General features: G+C 53.2%; 6 protein-coding genes across 6 annotated transcripts; 5 read left to right on the top strand and 1 right to left on the bottom strand.

Moving 5' to 3' along the window:
• Nucleotides 1–1118: 1118 nt before the first annotated feature.
• M409DRAFT_55747 (uncharacterized protein) lies at nucleotides 1119–3953 on the top strand (the record flags this gene model as incomplete). The annotated part of the gene is made up of 2 exons (XM_033813087.1): nucleotides 1119–1177; nucleotides 1232–3953. 2 exons carry the CDS (start codon nucleotides 1119–1121, stop codon nucleotides 3951–3953), a joined length of 2781 nt encoding a protein of 926 aa, XP_033666222.1.
• A 181-nt stretch (nucleotides 3954–4134) lies between these two features.
• Nucleotides 4135–4844, top strand: M409DRAFT_55746 (uncharacterized protein; the record flags this gene model as incomplete). Its single annotated transcript, XM_033813086.1, has 2 exons — nucleotides 4135–4298; nucleotides 4364–4844. 2 exons carry the CDS (start codon nucleotides 4135–4137, stop codon nucleotides 4842–4844), a joined length of 645 nt encoding a protein of 214 aa, XP_033666221.1.
• A 447-nt stretch (nucleotides 4845–5291) lies between these two features.
• M409DRAFT_24181 (uncharacterized protein) lies at nucleotides 5292–6638 on the top strand (the record flags this gene model as incomplete). The annotated part of the gene is made up of 1 exon (XM_033807121.1): nucleotides 5292–6638. The coding sequence occupies one exon, from the start codon at nucleotides 5292–5294 to the stop codon at nucleotides 6636–6638; it is 1347 nt and encodes a 448-aa protein (XP_033666220.1).
• A 1252-nt stretch (nucleotides 6639–7890) lies between these two features.
• M409DRAFT_24180 (uncharacterized protein) lies at nucleotides 7891–8407 on the top strand (the record flags this gene model as incomplete). The annotated part of the gene is made up of 2 exons (XM_033807120.1): nucleotides 7891–7959; nucleotides 8015–8407. 2 exons carry the CDS (start codon nucleotides 7891–7893, stop codon nucleotides 8405–8407), a joined length of 462 nt encoding a protein of 153 aa, XP_033666219.1.
• A 400-nt stretch (nucleotides 8408–8807) lies between these two features.
• On the top strand, nucleotides 8808–10279 carry M409DRAFT_55743 (uncharacterized protein; the record flags this gene model as incomplete). The annotated part of the gene is made up of 3 exons (XM_033813085.1): nucleotides 8808–8939; nucleotides 9000–9791; nucleotides 10121–10279. The coding sequence occupies 3 exons, from the start codon at nucleotides 8808–8810 to the stop codon at nucleotides 10277–10279; spliced, it is 1083 nt and encodes a 360-aa protein (XP_033666218.1).
• A 505-nt stretch (nucleotides 10280–10784) lies between these two features.
• M409DRAFT_24177 (uncharacterized protein) lies at nucleotides 10785–11822 on the bottom strand (the record flags this gene model as incomplete). The annotated part of the gene is made up of 3 exons (XM_033807119.1): nucleotides 10785–11255; nucleotides 11320–11449; nucleotides 11509–11822. The coding sequence occupies 3 exons, from the start codon at nucleotides 11820–11822 to the stop codon at nucleotides 10785–10787; spliced, it is 915 nt and encodes a 304-aa protein (XP_033666217.1).
• Nucleotides 11823–13287: the final 1465 nt, after the last annotated feature.

Below are 13287 nucleotides of genomic sequence, written 5' to 3'. Positions count from 1 at the left end.
GCACGCTGCCATTGTGGAGACTCGATGCGCCGTCTTTATCGCACTGGCTGCACCGGCTTGACAAGAGTACAAGCTGAACAACGTTAGCTGCAGCCGAGATAGGAGGTCCGTATGTCGGGGTCTCAACTTGCGGCGTTTTCTGCAACGAGCACATCGTCCAAAATAGGTTTCTGGTTCGATGACTCCCTCTGAAGCCTTGAACTTGATCTGGATGGGCAAAGGAGCAGAGAGTGGACCCGCCTCGCTGACGCCTTTTGAACCCCTGTGCATATTCGACAGTTGAGCATGCCGATTCTTTGACTGTTCGCTCGAGCGTGCTGAACGGCCGGTGCTGCCCTCGCACTCGAGGAACAGGAACTGTTTCGGTGTTGCCATGTCCTCGCACTACTTCTTGCAGGACTCGCGCAGAGCTCCAAATGCGAAGTTCTTGATTGGGAGGCATACAAAGCGGCAGTCCTTTTTCTTAATAGCAGCTCAGCCGTACTTCCTAAAGCCACTCAGCCGTCCAGAATAAGGTTCTAACAGCCTGCAGATCACCCTGTTGCCAGATGCGGTTAGGCAGCATATCTAGCTGCATTGACGCCACAGGCTCCATATATACTTACTGTAGCCATTGAAGTCCAATCCGAGTGGTACAGTAGCAATGTATGCTAGCTTCCGAAGTTTCCTCAGGATACATGAGCGCAGCTATTTCTTGCTTCTTCTCAGAGGCATAGTCGCCAACGGACGGATCGAGATGAACCATGCGCGGCTGGCATTACCGCTCTTTTGTGAAGACGGGTTCCAGAGCTAGTGCTGTGTCTGCGGGAGAATACTCGTGGAGCTTTCACGATAGCTTCATGGCCAGAACGCGGGGTATCGGTGAGCAGATGGTTGTTGATCGTTGTTGAAAGAGACGAGGTGAAGTCGGTTCTCTGGTGTCTCGCTTCTCGACCGAAGCTTTTGTCACGGACAGAAGTCGTAGCTTCAAGATGTCGATCACATGAAGGCTCCCACCTCAGATACAATCATTCTTTCGTCAGACCGTCTTGATTGCTGCAAATATGACGCCAAAGCACAACGTTTCTCGGTGACCACTTCTCTACACGGTCTGACATGAGCAGCAGACTTGCCACGCGATGGAACCGTTCACGTTCGCCAGCTCCTCGGAGCTTCACCTTGAGCTCGCTGTGAAGGTGTGGGTTTACCTGTAATACCACTCGAAGATTAAATCAAAGCTGATATCGTATAGCAACCGCCTTGAAGGATACGAAAAGCCTTTGCCCTATTCCACCCTCCTCAAACGACCCGACCTACGCCACAGAGGCAGCAACCTCAGCCCAAACTCCGAACTCTACGTTACCGTCCAACCGTTCACCGATTCCAAACCGCTCACGGTTCCCTCTCAGACTCCCTACAAACACTTCAAGAATGGACGAATATGGAACCAGTGGCTCAAGCTGCCTGTCTCGTATAGCACACTGCCGGCCAACACTCAGCTGGCCATCACCGTCTGGGATCTGTCGCCAGTGAACCCAGGAGGTGGAGATCGTGGTCACCATGTGCCGTTTGGTGGTACAACAATATCTTTGTTTGACGATGACTTTACTCTGAGAACGGGCAGGCAGAAGTGCAAGATCTGGCGGCATAAGGCAGCGGATGGCTACTCGGACACTACAACACCATGGCAGGAGCCAAGCAAGCGTGGCAGGCGTGGTCAGCCAGAAGAGCCAGACGTCGTCGATGAGAAGCAGAGTCGGAGAGACGCTGAGCTAGAACGCTTGGTCGGTCTCATGAAAAAGCATGAGATGGGCGAGATACAAGAGAATCGGTGGCTGGATCAGATGGTCTTTCGCCAGGTGGAGAAGCTGGAGCGACAGCAAATCAAGGACACGACGAAGCCTCAAATCGGAAAGCAATGGACCGCGGAGACAAATGGAGATCATAATGGGCCACGGTGTGCTGAGGGTGATCCAGATCACGTTGACGGCACGTTCTTCCTGTACATTGAATTCCCTCGATTCGATCATCCCATCGTTTTCACGGACCACGAATATCCACCACCTCCAGTTTCAAGCGTTCAGATCCAACCACAGACGATCGCTGGAGTGAACTTCAAGCCGCCACCAGAAGTACAGCTTGGGCCCGGTATCCATGCGGATGGCGGCAGCGACACTGATGGAGGAGGCCCTCTGATATCCATATACGACCCCGAGATTGGTTACGCCGACAACCCAGCTGAAGCGAAACATCGACGTTTGATTCGTGGTCAGCGGAGTGCTCTTGATAGAGACCTGAAGCCCAACCCGAAAATGCGCGACTTCCTCAACAAGACCATAGCCCGCGGTCCGACTTGGGAACTGTCTGACAAGGAGAAAGATGAAGTCTGGCGATTCAGACATCATCTAACCCATAACAAGCACGCACTCACCAAGCTGGTCAAGTCGGTGAACTGGAATGAGCCATCTGAGAGCCGCCAAGCTCTAGCACTGCTACCAAAGTGGGTTGAGATTGATGTTGACGATGCTTTGGAGTTGCTAGGCCCAAGCATACGAAATCCAGGCGTTCGCGCATTTGCTGTTGACCGACTGCGCAAAGCCGACGACGACGAGCTACTACTTTATCTGCTGCAGCTGGTTCAAGCACTGAAGTTCGAGCCGAAGACCTCCAAAGAAGAGGACGAAACCGATTCCTCCTTGGCATCCTTCCTCATCGTGCGCTCAGCAGCCAATCTCAAGCTTGGCAACTTCCTCTATTGGTACCTCATGGTCGAACTGCAGCTAGATGAGGACGTTCCATCACAGTCGCCAGCCAATAAGAAGCTTTTTGCCCGTGTCAGCTACGACTTCATGAAAGAGCTTGAGAATACACCCGAAGGCCAGGCCAGGCGAAAGACATTGCTACGGCAAGGAGAGTTGGTGACTGTTCTTAGCAAGATCAGTAAGGACATACGAAACGGCAAAGGCGATCGCGTTCGCAAGATTGAGCAATTGAAGAAGATGCTGGCAGATCCAAAGAACGACTTGCTCGTCTTCGATCCACCACTGGCACTTCCACTCGATCCGGAGATCAAGGCGACTGGTGTGATTGCCGACGACTGCAATGTCTTCAAATCGTCGCTGCTACCGCTTCTCATCAACTTCAAGACGGAAGGAGGGGAGAAGTACCCCTTGCTGTTCAAGACTGGCGATGACTTGCGCCAGGACCAGCTCGTCGTTCAGATCATTGCTCTGATGGATCGCCTACTACTGAACGAGAACCTCGACCTCAAGCTCACACCTTACCGAATTCTTGCGACGTCCACTCTCACTGGTGCTGTGCAATTTGTTCCTGCTACAGCACCAGTATCGAACATCCTTCAGGATCCCAAGTACAAAGCCTCCATCCTTGGCTACCTACGCGCCCACAATCCGGCAACGCCAGGAACGCCTTCAATTCTCGGAGTGCGGAAGGATGCCATGGACAACTACGTCAAGTCTGTTGCTGGCTATTGTGTTGTGACATACCTTCTTGGTGTAGGTGATCGTCATCTGGACAACCTCCTCATCCAAGAGGATGGACACTTCCTACACATCGACTTCGGCTACATCCTCGGTCGAGATCCGAAACCCATGGCACCGTTGATGAAGCTCTCGCGCGAGATGGTCGAAGGTATGGGCGGCGCAAGCAACAACCCCGGCGAGTCGCAGTTTGAGACCTTCAGGCAGTACTGCTTCACTGCATACACGACCCTGCGCCGCAGCAGCTCGCTGATCTTGAACTTGTTCTCGTTGATGCAGGATGCTGGTATCCCAGGCTTGGCCATCTTTGGCGGTGATGCTGCTGTGAGGAAGGTGGAAGAGCGCTTTAAGCTCGACGTTGGTGAAGAGGATGCTGTGAGGTTCTTTGCGCAGATGATTGACAAAGAGATGGGCGCTTGGGGGCCTGTCTTGATCGATAAGTTACACGGGTTCACGCAGAATTGGAGATCATAAGCAGTGTGAAATGAAAAGACGATTTATGCCTGACACACCCGCGCGCACTCTTCGATGGGCGTTGGCCTAAAATATTCACTTGCAAGTGAAAGCTCGGACCGCCTCTGTGGCGTGGCGAATGTAAACCAAACGCCAGCTCCTCCTCCGCAACACGACCACATCCCCGACAACTCAAGCAGACATGTCGTCCTCGCAGTCACCACGTCGGCCTGGTCGCGAGTCTAGCATGAAGAGAAAGCGAGAGGAATCTGCATCTCCCACGTCGCAGCATTCACAGCATGAGGGCGAGGATGGGGTCGTTCGGCGCGGTTTCGAGGCAAGTCACAATGCTCCCACCAACTCCCGGTGAGTTCGAGTACTGCGGAACAGGACTGATATTGCGTAGAACCATGATCCTGAGCCACGACTAGCTGGTCCCGAGTCGCATCCTCGCAAGAAGCACCGGGGAGAGTCGTCCGGGCTCCAAGTCGACGATACGGGCAGCGACGAGAGCGATGGATATTCGAGGTACAGCGACGGTCACAGCGAGGTCCCACCCAGCGACGGCGAAGAAGAGGAGGAGGTCCAGGGACCGCCATTGACCAGGGAAGAGGAGTACATCGCCAGCATGTCCTGCTATTGGGACACCATGCCCGACACCCTCGTCGACGAGTCCATTCACCCTCATGCCATCCGGGGGCCGATGCCCGAGAGACTCGAGTTCAAGAGCTGGCCCAAGGCCGTCCTGTCGAACCTTGTAGACTTCGCACAGTTGAATATCGGCGTCGAGGAGGCTGTGGAGTACATCGAGAAGGCGTATCGGCAGCGTCGGGACGTGTTGGGATCGCAGCCACGCCCACCTTGGGTGATTGCTATGGATATCGCGGAGGCATCGGGAATGGCAGAGGATGATGGCTACGAGATGGACAAGAAGAAGGAGATCACGTCGCCGGTTCCTGGTCGCAACTTCGACCTGTTCCGCTAGTTCTGGGAGGTGGTAGTGCGGTCGGCTTTTTTTCGTTACATGTCTTTGCCATCAGTTTCAAAGACCTCTATGGTACGGTCGTCTAGGACAGGCAAAGCAGCAGAGAGTCACGTGAAAGTGAAATATAGCTTCCCTTTCGGGAACTTGACCATACCGCTTTTGTTCGAGCTCCTCACCTCACGTAAGCCAGGAAAGCAATCTCTGGCGACCTCAGCGCTTCTCCTCTTGTCGCCAAACAGTCATCGTGCACGCTGTCCACCATGTAGTCTCCTTTTGCCTCTCGATCTTCTGCATTCTACGAGAACGTAAAGTGCATCGTACCTTCTTAAGATCTCCTCTAAACCCACGAAAGCAACCACGTGAAACACGACTCAATGGTCACTGCCTTCCGCGAAGCACCTTTGCTTTTCCTGACAACCTCCAATGCTTCCGCACCGACTGGGCGCAATGCTCGTGCCCAGGCTCGATCAGAAAGCGCCAGACGCACAAATCCTGCAGCCGCGCGATATGGATCTTTCGGCTCCTTTAGCATTGACATGAGCCCCGTCAGCAGAGCCACCAACGTTCACGAGGAAAATCAGCCTAAGCGCCGGAAGATTGAGCATGTCGATGATGAGAATAAGCGAAACGATGGCCAGGAACAGCAAGTGGCCTCTCCCAATGCGTCTATTCGGATCCTGGCCACCCATTTCGATCAGAGAAGTCCTCCCCTGCCGCCGAATGTCAATTTCGAGGATGTGCTGAAGGTGGCTTCGTTCCATATCCGGCGACAGGCTGCTCAGATAGTCCAGATGTACCCTCATCGAACACTGGAAGCATTACGTTGTCGACAATGGTGCTTGGTCTCATCGGCGTCGGCGTCTCTCGGCCGGAGTCCGTACCTTGATAGTGCCATTGCTTGCGTCGTGTCGAAGGTTCAACAGGTCATATCTGGGTCCACGTCTCAGCCAAAGATGCTTTTTGCCTACACTGAGGCACTGCATCTCCTTCGAGCAGCGGTCCTCCAGCCGAAACTTCAAGACAAAGCCGACATGCTAGCCGCGACTCAGCTCCTGGCTATTTACGAAATGATGGACTTCCCCGAGAATGTCTTCTGGACGCAGCATGTAGCCGGCGCTGCTGCGATGGCGAAAGTCCTAGGCTCAACAGGAGGTGACGATAGTACGCAAGCTGCGCCGATGTTTGTGGAGGCTCTTCTCAACGATGATGAGGCGTTCTTTGAAGGCCAGCATTGGAGGAATTTGCTTCATGTTATAACAACAAAGCCGTATCCGGATCCAGAAATGAGGGCTGAGACTATCTCTTGCTTCACCACCCTGCGCTCCATCTTCGCGGATTCTCATGCTGCCGCCCGCAAAGATGCAGACTGGTCGACTCGGTTCGAGCTCCTATCGCAAGCACATGAGCTACGTGAGCAGTTCATGCTGCTCATTGTAGACAACAAAGAACGCTTCCTGGAAGCTCGGAAGACTTCCACCGTCTCGAGAGGCTGCGACTTCCTTGGCCTGTGTCTCGTCAGCGTCATGGTCTTGGACAAATTGATCCTCTCCCTCCGACAAAATAACTGGTATAGAGGAACGGATATCGAACATGAGACGCAGCTGCTCTGCACGCTCATGGTGGGCCTCGAACTTAACACCACCGAGTTCTCTCCTGGCAAAGATTTGTTGCGGGCATTCCAGCGGCAGGTCAATTATCCATCCTTGACGTATGATGATTGAAAATGGTGGCCTATGCGACAAAAAGACGAATTTCGACGAATTTCGATCGAAAAGACCACGAACAAAAAGATCGAATCATTTGCCAGACGGACGCCGGGGCAAAAACTGAACCTGCGAATAACGTCTCAGAAACTGGCTAGTGTTTTTTGCTCCATGTTATTAGCATAGAGTGGGGTCGTACACAAGAGCCTAGGTTGTGTAAGGTTCCTTGGAAGGAGATTCGGAAATTCGGTGATCAGTCGAACTCTCAACCTCCTTCCGCTTTCGGACGGGAAGCCGCGCTTGGAAGGTCAAACGCCGAACCATTCGGCCACATCGCCAATGCTGCTCGAATGTTCAAAGGAATCAAAGTTCAAGTTCCTTATAATGGCGAAAGTCTCGCTTGCGCAATTGCGACATCGCGCGCACGAACTCATGCTCGCAGTCTTCGCCGCATGCTGGTACGGGCTACTCAACATTTACGCTCGCCTTTGCTTTCACATGTTGCGGGGTAGATGGCGTCAATTCTTGATTTTGGTTGCAGCCTCAATCTTATCTCCATATCCACGACGTCAAGTAGACACGTTATTTGGATGGTTGCACTACGGCGGAAAAGCAATTCTGTTGTGAAGAGAGAACTATGAAGATGCTGCTAGAATGCGCGCGAAAAGAAGGATGTATGTAAAAAAATCTTCGAACAGATCACAAAAAGGGGGAAGGCCGGAGAATCACACAAAAAGAACAACAACAACATTTCAATTCATTGCTACCAAATGGCAAAAACTACGGAAGTCGTATGGGAGACTACTTAGAAACTGGCTAGTGTTTTTTGCTCCATGTAGTAAGCACGGAGTGGGGTCGTATACAGGCGTCCCTGTATAAGGTTCTTGGAATTCTCAGGTTCGAAGTCCAGAGGACGCGACTCGAACTCTCAACCTCCTTCCGCTTTCGGACAGGGTCCCAGCCGCTGAACCACTCGGCCACATCGCCAATGCTGCTCGAGTGTTCGAAAGTTACAGATTCCAGACAACTTATCAACACTTGTTTTTAGCCCACGCACAAGCCCTGCCGTGCATAAACAGCGGCTGCATTAATGTTTCTTGCTTGCGTCAGCAAGGTTGCCCATCCACTCGAATGTTCAAGCGCCGAAAATCATCCCTGTAGGCCTTACAAAACCTCGCAACCGCTACTAGTGCCGCTCTTCTGCATCGCATTACCTACCACACCTACGATCGCTCAGCTGGCACGCTTGTCGCAGCCAAAGCATTGGAGAATGGCAGTCAAAGAGACCGACTCGAGCGACCGTGAGCGAGAACGCTTGCAGGTTGCGACGACTAAGGAGGTAAGACAGCTGCATCTCTGGATTGTTCTGGCATAGTTACTGATCACATGCTAAGATGGCAAAGGACGAACGCAAGGACGCGTATTTCCAGCTGATCAGCGAGAGCTGGCCTGCCGACCCCGACGACTGGCTTACCTACCTATCTACGACGAATGTTGTCCTCAAGCGATACGGCGTCAACCAAAGACCTCAATCCGGACGCGATCTTTCAGTCACCCTCGTCAAACACTTCGCCGTATTGTCGTTTTGGATGGACATTGATGGCGCTGAGAGACACCTCCAGGAGCGCATTCGGTGCCGCAGACAGGACATGAACCCAGACAGCAAGAAGGATCGATACTGTCTACCAAGTGACATTCAGTGGGTTCTTACCAACAAGCTCGAGGGGGTTGGAGAGGGTATGGATTGGGAGCAACTGGCGCGTGACGCGCTAGGGTACCAACAATAGCATTTGATGAGGGACTACAGAGACTATCGAGGAATAAAAGCGGACTCTTGGGCCGAAGTGTTCGGTCGAGAGCGGCGAAAGTGGGCGGGTGAGATGGAAACGCTAAAGGCGGTAGTGACACAATGAGGGTCTGAATGCAGCAAAGTGAAGGAGGTAGAGATACAACACTGAGCCGCTCACGCGTACAAACTGAGTGAAAATGATCTTAGATCATCACCAGCGCCGCCAATCCCTATCAATGAGCATCAGACACATTTCACTTCTACATTCACTCGACTCACATCGTGCACGTGCCAGAAGCGCGGATCATCCCGTTTGCCACCACATGATCCCGATTCTACTCTGCGACCGTCGCAAAAGCTGCCGACATCATATCAACAACACCAACACCACCAACGCCATGGGAGGCCCATATCCTGTACTCAGACGTGGTCGCAAGGCTTCCTCGAAGAGAAAGCGTGACGCCTCCCTACCTCGAGAACCGCAGATCGAGGATGAGTACCACGAGTATGGCGAATGGAACGGCTTCGAGGTAAGAGATGAGTTCGATTTGTCGCTGTAGGAGACCCATGTGTACTGACACGGCGACAAGGATGCTCTTCCAGAGCCAGCGCCCAAGCCAGCACCTCGGCCTCCCACCTCTACCAAGACGCTCTCGCTGCCTCTTCGTCCCAGCACCAAACGCTTGAAGAAGGAGGTTGTCAATACTGTTGGTGCGGTGGAACAAGTTGTGGTCGCCGAGAAAGGAGATCAAGGTGTCAGGAGTGGCGGGAAGAAGAGCAAGATCCAGAAGAGAGAGGAAGCTGGTCGGTCGAGGTTCAGCACGCGCGCACAGGATGAGGAGGACTTAGTCGAGGGCGAGGCGATCCCATACGACACCACCGACACCGAGGACAGCGACGACAACTCCTCCGACTCCCAAGGTACCATCATCGCTCCCTCCGTCGCCCCGTCTTTCGCCCCCTCCCTACGCGGCCTCATCTACTCCGCCGAGGCGCAAGCCCGCCAAGCCGACATCGATGCGATCAGTCACTTCTGGGGCTCCTACCCACCCATGGCTTTTCTCAAACTCCTCCGCGAAGAGCTCCAACCCCGCCGTCCCAAGACCGAGTCGAAGCTCATCTTCGAAAACTGGGGCAAGGCTGTTTCCGCGGAGCTTGCTCGACTCGCGCGCCATGTAGATGTCGAGGAGGCGAATGCGTACATAGAGGCTGCGTACGCGGAGCGAACGGGTGGGCAGAGGTGGATTGGGACGGGGGATGTGCAGTTGGCGCTGAGAAAAGCGAGGAAGGAGGGGAAGAGGGAGAGAATGATCAAGCTGGAGCACGGTGTGACGTATTTTGGGGATGAGCGTCCTGAGAAAAAGAAGGAGAATGGAGAGAAGGTTCGTTAGCCTGGGTAATGGAGGTCAGGGTGTTGGATCGTTGAAAGGCCTAGGCATTGTGTTGGCGGAGTCAGCTTGACTTGACTTGTTTGCGATGATATCCCCGAGACTCGCTGTCGGTCTACCATACCATGTCATCGCAGCACAGCATAGTCCTGTACACTGGCTTGGAGAAAGACGCAAGAAAATCGCATTGATTTCAAAACTCAGAAGTGCAGATCCGGGACCACGGCGAAGCCTTGTAGCAATCCGAAGATCAGCTTCCCGATCATTTCCCAGAACCAAGCCTTTGTTCCCAGGACGGTAGAAGGCACTAGATGTTCTTTGAGGATTGGGAACCGGGGCTTCGAACTGCGCTCGCGGGACTGGCGAGGTTTGTGGATCGGGAAGAGGTTGATAGATTGATCCATGAAGCATTTGATGCCCAGACAACTGGGAGGGACTGGTTGATAGCGGCCGATGTTGGGAATGCAATTGACGGGATTTAGGGGGACGAGATTAGCGGACAAATGATTAGAAGATATCGTGAGGCTACCTTGATTGACGATAAAATTCCGTATCCCATTCTGTCCCAGAAGCCAGATGAGAGAGACCTGGAGAGATTGGGTTCCAGACATAAGAGACCAGCGCCGGCCAGCTCGTATGCCTTGAAATCCCCAAGTTTCGTTATCAGTCTAGTATGCTTTGATGCCGCGGCGTTGCGTCGTCGTTGTCACTCTGCTGGAGAAAGTTGGAGATGACACAGCTTGCTTTACTTTTGCTGTAGCATTGAGAACGATAGAGAGCGGGAGAGCCGGGAGAAAGGTGAGGTGGTTCTGACTTTGACGTCCAAGACAGCAAGGAGTCATAGAGGGACGCACGGCGAGTTCGAAGAATGAGATGGTGACGACCTCCCATGCGCAGGACATCCCCAAAACATACTCTCAGACCACCCTGCTATTCCATCGCACCATCGCACCGTCGATTTCAGTCCTTCGGAGAAATCTACCAGATTTACTCCTTGACCTCCCTCGCCGCCGTCCGAATAACCTCCACCAGATCCTCCTCAGGCAATCCCAACATCCCATTATGCGGCTCCCTCGAATACGCCCCTCCGTACCCCTCCGCAAAGACCGCTCCATGCAAAACGTCCCACACCCCCGAACAATCACCTTTCCCCAACTTCTCCTTTCCCTCACGAACCAGTTGCTCAGCAGGTTTCCTCTCAACCATCCAGTCAGCTTCCGTGCTGCTCGTTGCTTGAAGGATGGCGTGGAACATCTCCTCGTGCGTGACGTGGAAGGAGGTGAGGTAGAGCCAGTTGTTCGCGAAGTCTCTTTCGATGGTCGTGGTGGGGAGCGAGAGCATGGCGGCGATGCCGCGGCCGACTTGGGCTTGCGTGGTGGTGTGCCAGCGGTAGGGGCCTGGGTGGATGGTGGCTTTTCTTGTGAGGAGGTCGTAGCCGCCGGCGCGGTGGGCGATCATCTGGGTGGATGGGTTAGTGTTTTGAGGGGTTTGAGGGGTTGTGTAGAAGAATGGAGAGCTTTACGTAGTCTGTCCAGAAGTTTGTCACCACGGCGATGAATTTCATGCCGAGTTCTTTGATTCTGTTCTGTATGTCTTCTTTCTCTTGGATCATGGAGCTGATCTCGCACGCTTTCTCGTTTTGGCTGTCCATTCTGGAAGTGCTGTCAGAATACTGTATCTGCTTCAGTGGTGAAGTAATTCCAGTACGTACCCATACTCCGACGGCAGCACATATTTCACACCCGCCTTCGCTGCCTGCTGCAAGATCAGGTCTTGCTGAGGCAACGCTGGGAACGCTAGCATGATGATGAGGACATCTTGGCCAGCAAGAGCAGATTGCATGAAGGCGTCGTCGTCGTAGTCGCCCTTTTCGACTCTGACGCCGGCCGGAAAGACAGCTTCGGACGACTTCCTAGTGATGACGGTGATATTGTGTTTGCCGATTTTGAGAAGCTCGTCAAGGGTAGGCTTGCCTACGGAGCCAGAGGCGCCGATGATGGCGATGTTTTTGAGGATGCTGGACATGGTATTGGTATGGAGGAAGTGACTGAAGTGTTAATCTGGAATGGGCTAGAGATTTTTTGCTTGCAGAAGGAAAGCTTTTCTTATTTGCTCTTGGAGATCAATCCTATTATCAAGCATCGTGGTGCTATGGAGTGAGTTATCTCCTGGATTCGACATCTAGAAAGAAAAGACCACGAAAATGTCAGCGGAAGGCCGGGCATTGTCAAATGCTTACATAGAACGAGGCCTGCTTTGTGAATTGACAGCCAGATACGAGAGAAAGAAGTGGATAGCTCATCACCCCCATATGTAGGATGTTGGTGCTGAAGTAGGACCTGGAGACCCCCGTGTAGTCAGCATTGGGGTTTGGCTTGGAAGCCCCCAAACCTCACCCCAAACTTGCCCCCAACCCCCCAAGATGGTACTTCTACAAATGGAGAATTAAACGTAACTACGACCACGACTCTTCTCAAGACATCGAGAAGACTGTATATGTCTGATAATCTCTTTCAGTTACGCATGATCTTGGCCGTAGTCTCTGCGAGATGATGTGCGACCTTCAATCCCCGTTTGGGGGCGCCACCGCTGTTCTTATCAAGATCTCTGCAATATCCAGAGGCAGTCGGAGGCGAGGATCAAACAAACTCTGCGTGTGCATCTGCAATATCGGGCATCGGAAGTACTGATGAGGATAGCCGAGTGTTTCGAATCTATGCATCGTGAGAACGGGACGATCAAAAGGCGGTCGCCATGTCCATTGATCCTGGACAATGCAATGGCTCTTTTCTCTCTCCATCGAGATATTCGACGACTGAACAGCTGTTGGTACAGCAGTTTCGAACAAGCTGGACGAGGCGATTGCGGTCTTCTCACGGCTTATAGGTATCCATGTAGCAGCCGCCGTGTGACGTTGGCCCGCATTCTGCACACCAGGTCGGGCACATGCAGGGCCTTTTAAGGTGTGGAGGAGCGGCGGGCTAATGCATGTGTGTGGGCGATGATGCGCAGCGATTGGGGCGGCTGTTTCGAAACGTCGCGCACCGGATGGACGTCACAGGACTGCTTCGTAGTGGTGGTGTAGCGCCGGTGTTGTCTGAGTACGGACGATACGAGCGCGGGATTGAAGGCGGTGGGTGAATGACTCCCCGCCCTCACGATGCCCGCCCCCGCCCATATCGAGCTTCGTACATAGGTAGCGTGCCTGGTGGTAGGATGAGGTTGGCTGTGGTTGTTTCGTGACGGAGGAAGGATTGCAAAGTGTCACACCAACGACGTTGCCAAGCAACCATCTGATCACGCTTCCGAGGTGATAGAGACCGTATCTCTCTTCTTTGTATACCTACCTCCTTGCGCGCAATCCAGCAGCGGGCTGCTGAGCACCGAAACATAGCCACGATTGCTTGCGATTGTGACGGAGTGTTTCTCTTGCCCGGACCGTGCCTGAATCACGGGGCCTTCAAGGATCATATCTGCCTGTGACCAGCAG

This window comes from Zasmidium cellare (assembly GCF_010093935.1).
Source record: "Zasmidium cellare ATCC 36951 unplaced genomic scaffold M409scaffold_22, whole genome shotgun sequence".
NCBI lineage: Eukaryota > Fungi > Ascomycota > Dothideomycetes > Mycosphaerellales > Mycosphaerellaceae > Zasmidium > Zasmidium cellare.
This window is presented reverse-complemented; position numbering and strand designations above follow the sequence as displayed.